Source organism: Lichenostomus cassidix, chromosome 4 (assembly GCF_008360975.1).
Source record: "Lichenostomus cassidix isolate B80296 chromosome 4, HeHo_3.0, whole genome shotgun sequence".
Classification (NCBI taxonomy): domain Eukaryota; kingdom Metazoa; phylum Chordata; class Aves; order Passeriformes; family Meliphagidae; genus Lichenostomus; species Lichenostomus cassidix.
In genome coordinates this window covers 7668118-7678550 of record NC_139484.1, presented here as the reverse complement: position 1 = coordinate 7678550, position 10433 = coordinate 7668118, and the positions used below count along the sequence as shown (strand labels likewise).

Sequence of the window (10433 nt, the reverse complement as noted above, 5' to 3'; positions counted from 1 at the left end):
CTGTCTTTATTTCCTTCTTGGACTCGGTCCTGAATGAACTCTTACTTGTAAATAGATTCTTCCCCTGTGCCCTCATATTGTAAACATCTGAACTCAACACCCCAAGGATGTCGTTTGGTCCCCAGCAGCACACGAGGTGCAGACTCTGCTTTTGGCCCTGCCCAGCAGCACAGGTGCCTTTTTCAGGTTTTTCTTTCTCCCAAAAGCCTCCTGTGAGCCTGACAGCTGGATGTTCCAGATTTCCTGCCCTCCCATCCATGCCAGGTTCCAAAGTGCCCTGTCCTGTGGTAAGTCCCTCACACACGTGGCTGGAAGGCAGTTTGAGAAAAGGTGGTTAAAAATGTGGCTTTTGCTTCGATATTTTTACACAACTCTGGGGTCACAAATGCCTCGCTGCTGGTGCCCATCTCCTATGGCTCAGGATTTTCCCATTTAACTTGGTTCTTCTTGGGTTTGGAGTCTGTTTGGGAGGTTTTAGGGTTTTGTAGAATCCCATAATGGTTAGGTTTGGAATGGACCTTTAAGCCCATCCCGTTCCACCCCCTGCCGTGGCAGGGACACCTCCCACTGTCCCAGGTTGCTCCAAGCCCTGTCCAGCCTGGCCTTGGATACTGCCAGGGGTGGGGCAGCCACAGCTTCCCTGGGCACCCTGTGCCAGGGCCTCCCCTCTGGTCTTCTTCCCTTCACAGGGAAGGATTCCAGCCTAAAGCAAAGAATTCCAGCCTAAGGTAAAGAAGTCCTTCCTAAAGTCAAGAATTTCCTCCTAATTATTTTCAGTGATAGCCCTAAAAATTCCCGTGCCACTCGTCTCCTTTAAGCCCAGCTGGCGTGGCAGTTCCAAGGCACTCTGGAGGGATTTTTAACGCGACCGGTGGCTGGGGGGAGGGTGGCTCTGTCTCCTGTCCCGTTCCCTTTGTCCTGCGGCAGCGCTGAGGACGGGAGCAGCTCGTGGCACCGCTGGCCGCCATCGATGCGCTCCGCGCGCCGCTGCTCTTGCCTGCGGCGGGATCGGCCGCGGCGCGCGGCGGTGACGTCAGCGGCAGCCCCGGCGGGCCCGCCGCCGTCGCGCGCCAAATTTGAAGGCGGCGCGCGCGGCGCTCGGCTCGCGCCCCCTCAGGCGGGTCTCGCGCACCCCCCCCCCCCCAGCCCCCCGAGGCGGCTCGCGCCCCTCAGGCCCCCATGGCCACCTCGCCCAAGCGCAGCAGGCCCGGCGGCCGCCTCAAGAAGGTCGCCGTGGAGGGCAACATCGGTGAGTCGGCGCCTCGCCTGCGCGGGCAAAGGGATGGGGTAGGGGGAGCTGCCGAGGGGTGCAGGGGGAGGCGGCTCTCGGTGCGTTCGGCCGTGTCTGGGGCAGGCACAGCTCTGCGGACTCTGCACTCCTTCCTTCCCTTCCTCTCCCCCTCCGTTGTGTGAGGGCTCTTCCCACCGCGGCAGAACGGGGCAAAGGGGGCTGCTTCCACAAGGTTTTCCTGGCCGTTTCCCTCCGTAAAAGGCTTTTAGTCAGGTCAGCAGACACAAACAAGCCGATTCATAATGTCAGATACCCCGACACCGCAAAAATGGCGAGATTTGGGAGGGGAAAAAAGAAAAGCTCTCTATTACAGTTTTTAATTGATTCACCTGCTTGGTGTTGAAGACTTGGATAAGCTTTTTCCCCCATCTTTCCTGTTTGCGGTGTAAAACACTCGCAATCAGGGAATCTCCCGAGCTGGGAGGGATCCACAAGGATCTCTGAATCTCACTCCTGTCCCTGCACAGGACACCCCCCAGAATCACCAGGTGCCTGGGAGCGTTATCAAACCTGCCTAAATGCAGATAAAGAAAAACCCTGTTGCTCTGTTAATTGATGTGGAACATGATGCGTGTGGGAGACTGATTAATGGGGATGGAAGGCACAGCTGTACACTAGTTAATTAACACCACTGTGGGTGGTTTCTCACTGACGTTGTTCCTGATTGCTTTTCCTACAGCTGCAGGGAAGTCCACCTTTGTGAATATTCTGAAACAAGCCAACGAGGAGTGGGAAGTTGTTCCCGAGCCTGTAGCTAGATGGTGCAATGTTCAGCAAAGCTCTGGAGATGATTGTGAGGTAAAAGAGGGAAAAAAAAGTCAAACGTTCCTCTAATTTCAGAATACCAGTATATGCAACAGACTTTTTCAGACCCTCTGTAACAACAACACTTTTGGTGATTGCTGTCACAATGTTTGAATTCCTCTTTTCCAGTTTGTTTGGCGTATTATGGAATAAATGTTATTCAACGTCAGGTGTAATTTTTAAGAGTTGTAAAGAGTTACAAGAATTGCTTGTAGCCACTGTGAACAAACCAGGTGAGCACAGAGGGCTGTTCCTGTGCCATGAAATGTGTGCTCTGAAATGTCTGGGAAATTGAGAGCTCCTGCTAACTTGGTTTTAGTGGTGGGGTTTCTTCCCAGCTACCTGTAATTCCATTGGCAATCCAGCTGCTACTTCCTGTGCAAGTGGCTTTTGAGGGTCTGGAGATCTTTAGACCTGGCAAAAAAAAAGGTGTATTTTGGTTATGTCAGTATAAAATTAAACGGGAACACGTTGTTCCTGACTTCTCCTCAGCTGCATTTTTTTGGACTTAGGCAGTGCTCTGTTTGTTCTCCCTGTGCATGCAGGAGCTGACCACGTCCCAGAGGAGTGGCGGGAACGTGCTGCGCATGATGTACGAGAAGCCGGAGAGGTGGGCTTTCACCTTCCAGACGTACGCGTGCCTCAGCCGGATCCGGGCGCAGCTCAGCTGCCTGAACGGCAAACTCCAGGATGCGCAGAATCCCGTGGTCTTCTTCGAGCGCTCTGTCTACAGCGACAGGTATGGGGGGCTGGAGTCCTCAGGGTGCAAATCAAAATTCTCCCGAGTCAAATCACAGAATCACAGGATATGTGGGGTTGGGAGGGAGATCTGGATATTACCCAGTCCAAGCCCCCAGCCAAGGCAGGGTCACCCGGAGCAGGTGACACAGGAACTCATCCAAGCATTTGAAATGTCTCCCTCTCTGGAGACTGCACAACCTCCCTAAGCAGCTGTTTCAGTGCTCTGCCACCCTCGTGGAAAGAAGTTCTTCCTAATGTTGACGTGGAATTTCTCATGTTTTAATTTACGGCCAAAAAACAAAAAGCATAAATAAATACCTCATCCTGTGTTTCTGGATTCAGAAGATGAGACTTGATAATTGAATCCCATCCTATAATCCTTAGCTGTTCCTCATGTTGTAATATATTGTAAATAATAATGTGTTTTAATTTATTGTAAACAAACGACCTGATGTACAAGCCAGTTGCGTTCTGCGGGTTGTTTCTGCACACCTGAGCTGCAAATGGTGGTCATCATGCACACAGCTCCAAGAGAATACCAGCTGTTTAATTCTACTCCAAGAGTTCATCAGAGATGCTGCAGTGTTACCACTCAGCTTCTTCTCTAGTTACTCTGCTTTAGGAAAAACAAGTGATTTCTGTGTTCAAGTGAAGTTTTCTTTCCGTCGCTTTGATGTCCACAGATACATCTTTGCTGCTAATTTATATGAGTCTGACTGCATGAATGAGACCGAGTGGACAATTTACCAGGACTGGCACGACTGGATGAATAAACAGTTTGGCTCGAGGCTGGCGCTGGATGGGATCATTTATCTCCGAGCCACTCCTGAGGTGAGAGACACAGATGTGACTGCACAGAGAACGAGCATCCATGTTCTGGGCCTTGTCCCCTCATGGTCAGAGTTCAGCTCAGGCTGCACTGTTCCCCTGGATGCTGTAATACTTGAGCTGTGACTAAGCCTGGAAGTACTTTAAAGAAATGTTCTTTCAAATGTAGACTGTGTAATTTGAAGTCAACTGTGATGGTAATGATTTTCTAATTTTAAAAAAAGAATACATGAGAACAGTAAACCAGGAAATACTGCTGGAATCAAGCAAGCAACTCCAGGAAAGTGTAGAATAGCTCTAGGAATAGCTGTTACATAGGGTATAGAAGCTGTGCAGGGAATAGGTGTAACACTTTACTTTGCAGTAATGTTAGAGCTGATGTGGGGTGGCCTGTGAAGCCCCTACACCTGGGGTGATGGAGCTAAGCCAGGTGAAGGCACACCCTGTGTGTGAGGCCTTGTGACCGTGCTTTGATCTTAGGCCATCTAACATTTGTTTAAAAGGAGAGAACAGATTAATATCTCTTTTGAGTACAAAACTTGCTCGAACAAGAGAAAAACATGAGTTTAGAAGAGCTCTAATTAACTTAGAGATCGCTTCCATATTTCCTTGCTTCAAGCTTCCATGCCTTCAGTTTTGTTATGGTTCTGAAAAACTGTGGAATGTAACATGCTGGAGTAACTCTGAGGGCTTTTTTTTTTCTGTTAAAGAAAAGAACGTATATTTAAATTAGTAAGTACAACACTTAAACAATTTTGGCAATGTTGGGTGTGCTCAGGATAGAAACAAATTACTTAAAACATTTGAAAACAGTTTCTAAGAGCCAGGAACATATAATGAGATTTTGAAATGCTTGTCTGTAATGTCAAATGGATATTTCTGTGCTTTTGTCATGCAATACACCAATTTATTTACTTTTATTTAATATCTTTTGCCTTTAGAAGTGCTTGAATAGGATTTACTTGCGTGGAAGAGATGAAGAACAAGAAATCCCCATTGAATATCTGGAAAAGCTTCACTACAAACATGAAAGTTGGCTCCAGCACAGGACACTGCGGTAGGGTTTGTTGAATGGTTCCTTGAGGATGGATAAATCTTTGTAAAGATGATCCACAGTGCTTTTTCCACCAGTGAAATTTCAGCTTTTCTTATGATACGTAAATCTAAACTGCAGGAAATATTTATATTGCCATCTTTTTAGTAGTAGTGTCTTTCCAGCGTGTTCATTATTGCTTGGACATGCAGCGTGCTTCAAGTTCTCCTCACACAAAGCTCTGCAGCCAGAGGCTTCAGCTGAGCTCACTTTAATGCACAGTGTTCTGTTATTCAGTTAGGTGCTGGGGGAGCAGAATGTCCAGGAATCACTGATTCCAGGAGCCACACTGTAAATTCAGAATTCCTGGCTATAATTTATAGATGCAGTTCTCTTTGTGGGATTCTTAACAGTGAACATACTGATAGGGATTTGAATGCTCTCTGCTTTATTTCCAGCTACCAATATTTGCTTTGTTCCTCTCCCAATACAGAACAGATTTTGACTATCTACAGGAAATTCCGATTTTAACACTTGATGTTAATGAAGACTTCAAAGGCAAAAAGGACAGATACGATCACATGATCGAAAAGGTAAAATTTCACAAGCAGAACAAACTGATGATGCAGGTTGCTCTAGAAATACACTTCCCTGTCTAATCATCCTTCTAAAATCTGTAAGTCACAGAGTTCCATTGAGGTAATGAACAGTTTTATAGCCTACTGCAATACGAATTTAAAACTAGGCCAAACCGTTACCATTTAACTGCTCAGGTGTTTGGTGCTTGAATCCCAGTGGGATTCAAGCGAGGACAACTTGACTTTCATCTGAGTAGCTTCAATGACTTACAGACCACAGCAATGGTATGCACACGTTTTTCCATTCTTCGGAAATAAGCTGTTCCCTCGTGAGAAAAGCAGCTTTGTCCTTTGATCTCCATTGATCCACCCAGGAGTGGAGGTGTTCACCTGATTAAAACCAGCCTTCCTGGTTGAGCTTGTTAATCGATGAGATGACCGGACATGGCAGCTCTGGAGGGAACATGCTTCCCATCTGCACAAGATTAGATAAGGCTAAGCTTAGGCAACTATGTACAGTTTTTGGAGAAGTTTACTCTGGTGTAGCTGTCAGGTTATCTGGGAACAGCCTATGCCCCATGTTGGCACTGTAGTTTGGCGTTTGCTAAATGGAGCCATGGAACTGGTACATGTGATGTGTCAGGGTGCATTGGGCTTTGGTGTGTGCTGTGGTGGGGAGCCAGACCCTGTGTGGCTCTGTTGTGATACTCATCCTGAAATTTGTGCCTGGCGTGTAAGTCCTAACAGGGTTCTCCATGCAGGGTTACTGGTGCTACTCTCGAAGTGGAGGGTGGCTTTCTTATGGTGCCTTTCAAGTTAGTCTTGGCACAGTTATGTCCCTTCTCTACAGGAAGGGATTTGACCTCTTCCTTTTTTTCCCCACCTCCTTGAGCCCTGACCTGGGAAGGGTAGGGTCCCTGTTGGAGAGTGTGATCCAAAATCTCTTTCCATTTCACATCAAGAGTTTGGACAAAACGTTTACAGATGGGCCGTGTAGGAGAGCCTTTGCCAAAAGAATAGCACCATGTCCTCTAGTAAAAGGTCAGTTCCTTTCTATGGAGTAGTGTGGCTTGAGTGGACAGAGGAAAATGCTCCTAATTCAGGCTGTATCACAGTCTAGTTCCTAGGATGTTCCTGAAACTTAAAGGTAGGAGTTGTGAGCCTGGCATTGATCTCCAGTATCGGATTTTCTCCGAGCACTGAGGTTTTGGTAGGTCTTGCTTTATTATTTGTTTGCCAGCCTCAGATTTCAAGGGACATCCTGATTGGATGGGACCGGGTTGTTCACTGGCATTAAATCTGGCTGGTGTTCAGGCAGTGGGTGTGACTCGGTGGTTTCCAAATGACAGCTCTTTTGAGGTGGTCATTATCCTCCTCCGGTTTGAGTGACACCTGCTTGTAATGCGATTCCTTGGTGACAAAGAGCTGTAGTTCAGGACCAGGACCACGGGAGGAGTGAGCGTCATTCCATTGTGTCTCTCCCTGCAGCTACTAAATTACAGGTACCACGTCTGGAACGTTCTTGATGGATAGGTAATGGCACGGCTGAGCTTCTTTTTCCCTGTTTGTTTAGGCTGTTGTAGAGCATAAAGCAGAGGAGAGGTAAATAGAGTTGCTGTCTATTTCTCCTGACAAACACTTAATGTGATTGACAATATTTGTTTCTTTTTGCAGGTCAAGGAATTTTTGAGCATGTTGTAAACCTCTTTGAAGCGCAGACAGAGTCAAACCATTCCAAACATCTGTGAGATCAAAGTCTCAAGTACAGCTTCTTCCTTGTTTTATAGAAGGCCTCTGGAGAGGCCAGTCCTGGTGAATTGGTTGTGAGGAACAAATAAACTTTGTGAATAGGGAAATTACTAAATAAATCGGTACGTCTGTTCAGTATTAGGTTAAGTAACGTGCACAAATTCTGAAGAGACAAGGATTCTGAGCATTTCCAGGTACTGTGCCAGTTTTTAATCAGACCAATGAGTTCTAGACTATTTTATAGATTTTTAAAATTTATTTTTGCCCAACTGCTATTTAATTTTGAAGAAGGTAGTGGGTTTTTTAGATCTCCTCAGTGTTTCTTTAGTTGCATGGACTTGTAATGGATGTTTTGTTGTTCCAAGGAAATAAAAGGTAAAAATCATTTTTGCTGCTGAGGGAATTTTAATATAACCTGGAATTTTATATTTTAGGGTACAAAAAAATACTGTCTGGTGCTTTTGGTAGAAGAAGCTCTTCATAGAATACACTGGATTAAATCCAAATGTGACTGAATTTCTGTATATATCAAATGAGTTTTTATATCTGTTTCTATGATGCACTGCAGACTAGGATATTTGAGGCTTTTTGTTGTCTGACATGTTTCAGGCTTTTTTACCATTTTTTTTTAAGCTTTTCTGAAAACAGTGTTTTGTTGCTGGTCAGTCCTCTTCTCCTGGAGAGGAATATGTTTGCTTGCTGGGTACTGCAATGGGCAGAAGGGCATTTTGCAAACAGCCTCCATCTGTGAATGACATGTTGATTAACCACCCCATAATCGCATTGGGGATGTCAGAGGTGGCTTCCTGCCTTTGTTCCAGCTGCTCCATGTGTTCGCTGAGCCTTCTGGGTGCTTTCTCAGATCCTGCACTGTTGGAAGTAGGTTCTACTTGCTTGGAGTCTCACCTGCTTGGAGTAAGAAGGGGAGACCTGTGTGGAGTAGTTGCTCCCTGAGCCTCTTGTTCCAGGCACAGAAAATAGGACCTTTTCAGGCTACCCATCTCAAGTGCTGGGTTTTATGAGCTGCTTTGTTCTACTTTAAGCATTTCTGAGTGCACAGTTGGCTTTTGAAGGCAAAATTTTATTGTAAAGCTTTTTATTGTCTACTGTGGTACTTCGGGTACCTGCTTCTTGGAGATGAGATTTCTTCCTTTATGTCTGGAATTGTGCTGGCATTTTCTAACCATTGGCTGAAAAATAAAAGTGATTGGAAAGACTTTTTCAGTGTTTAATAGTGTTGGCTTCTTGTCTCAAAAGAAGTAATATTGTGGATTGCGCCTATGTAATGCTGGTACAGTGGATGAACTGAAGGTTACAGATTCTGGGTGTATTTGGTGTAAAAAAAGTTCTCTTGAGATTTCTTAGAGACTGACTGACTTCAGATTATTTTTCATGTGTGGGAAATGAACTTATGGGATAGAGACGGACGATTACATAAAGTACATTGTATGTGTGACTTAGTGCTCAGTACAAGAGCGTTGTATAATATTTATGTTGTAGTGGAAAGTAGCAGTGGTCTGGCAGAAAATCTTGTGCAGAACTTGAAGGTTGCACAGTAAAAGGAGAGATTTTAAGATGTTTGCTCCAGAAAGGAAGTGAGGTGGAATGAAGATTCAGTTCAGATTTACTTGAAACACACAGTACAAGCTTTTAAAGCATTCTTGGCAAGAGTCTGAACAGTAACAACTTATTTTGACTAACAGTGCAATTATTTCTACAGTTTCAGCTGTCAAAATTGTGGATTTAATTACAGGAATTGGAATGACAGTGCTTGTTGCAAGGAAGTAAACATGTCTGAGTTCTAATAAAGGCTTCTTTTGAAACCCATCACAGAGAGCGCACAGAAATTCTGTGGCAGGTTATCTGTAGCCTGTTCCAGAAAGCTTTACAAAATCTCTGCCTGCCAAGTTTGGATTGGAAGGAGCAAAGTCATGACCAATTATAAGAATGTTTTTAATTGCTGTGGAGAAAAAAATGAAAGCAAACCCCAAACACACACCCCAGTGGCCCCCAAGCTTCTGGGGGATCTGAAAGTGGCTGGCCTGGAGCACATGAAGCTGCAGTTTTTTGTATGTAGGACAGACACAGCACAGACAGCAGCAGAGATGGCCTGAGACTGATCTGCCTGTGCCTCGGCTTAAACCTCAGCTCGAGCAGTACCTCAGTCTTCTGAATCTGTCAGTATTTCCTTTGCTTAAATCTGTTCCCAGGCTACCACAAACCAGGATTGTTGTGTTGGCTTTTGCCTTTTAGAGATGCGAAAAGGTTCTGAACTGGTGTCTGCTGTTTGGTGAGGATTGTTTTTCAGCCTTTGGGTGTTGTGTCCCTTTCTCTTCCCTAGGGTAAGAGATACTCTGATGGAATTGCCTAGGAATGCTTGCTTGTTTTAATCAAACGTCATCATGATTGGGAAACAAAATTGGGATGCTGTTTTTTTTCCATTTGGGATGCAGATTAAAGTATGATTAGTAGAGTTTTAATTGTGATTCAAGTACCCGTGTGAGCAATGGTCTTAATATTGCCTCATTTTTTTCTCAGTCCTTGTGGCTGTTTTCTGTATAGTGGATTTTTAAGTTCACTTCATATAGATGCTTCTTAGAACAGAAACCAATTTTGTAGGTAGAACCTAATTTTCTACAATTTTGTGCCAGTTACTTACTAGTACTGTTTTCTATTTATTTAAGCAGACATCATAATAATAGAATTGCATATAAAATATGATTATTATTGAATTGATTTTCTTCTTCTAGTAATTAGATACTCAGGAATCTCTTTGTGAAATAAAAATGACCCAGGAGAAACTCACTGTGAACTGTTGAGCCTAGACCAGAGAAATCTGTATGTATGTAGCAATAATTAAGCACATCTTAGGAAAAAACAGAGTGCAAGTGCTCTTGCCAAGAGGTTTCAGCATAACCAAGTGTATGGACTCCCAGGTGGCTTTTCCCAGATCCTGTTTAGACTCTCTGCATGACTGTGAGTAAATAAATCACTCTTTGCCTCACTTTTTTTGTCTTTGAAATATTGATAGCTCCCTATGCCTTCAGGAGTCTGGGAGGATGCATTAGTTAATATTGATGTTTTGTAGGTCTGAAGTGCCTTGTTAAATAATGGAAAAGGAAGGCAACCCTGGTTTTAGGTTTTGTTCTGGGATGTTTTGATGCCACTGGCCCAGATTCCTGGCCAATGGAAATTATTTGTTTTAAAAGATACTAAAGCCATCAGTGCAACTTCAGCTGTGTAAGTTCACAAAAAAAAAGAAAGATGTAACTGTGTGTGAGGAAAGGAAACTTAGGACAAGTTTGGTCTTGAAATACATACTGATGGCAAAACTGTGCTGCAGGTCCCTATAGCTACTGGTGATGGGGAGAAATCCATGCAGGAATCTGCCACAGGAATTCTTTGTGTC

At 44.6% G+C, this 10433-nt stretch overlaps 1 protein-coding gene across 1 annotated transcript; it reads left to right on the top strand.

The window, feature by feature from the left end:
- Positions 1 to 1052: 1052 nt before the first annotated feature.
- Positions 1053 to 8241, top strand: DCK (deoxycytidine kinase). The gene is made up of 7 exons (XM_085057735.1): positions 1053 to 1249; positions 1971 to 2089; positions 2641 to 2834; positions 3520 to 3667; positions 4606 to 4721; positions 5191 to 5290; positions 6950 to 8241. Exons 1-7 carry the CDS (start codon positions 1180 to 1182, stop codon positions 6974 to 6976), a joined length of 774 nt encoding a protein of 257 aa, XP_084913861.1. The 5' UTR covers positions 1053 to 1179; the 3' UTR covers positions 6977 to 8241.
- The last annotated feature ends 2192 nt before the right edge of the window (positions 8242 to 10433 follow it).

What these genes read in the sequence shown, in the direction of transcription:
- DCK (XM_085057735.1), top strand. Translation starts at nt 1,180, where the DNA reads ATGGCCACCTCGCCCAAGCGCAGCAGGCCCGGCGGCCGCCTCAAGAAG. An exon ending in CGCCGTGGAGGGCAACATCG is followed by an intron (nt 1,250 to 1,970) that starts GTGAGTCGGCGC and finishes CTTTTCCTACAG; the next exon opens with CTGCAGGGAAGTCCACCTTT. An exon ending in ATCTCCGAGCCACTCCTGAG is followed by an intron (nt 3,668 to 4,605) that starts GTGAGAGACACA and finishes TTTTGCCTTTAG; the next exon opens with AAGTGCTTGAATAGGATTTA.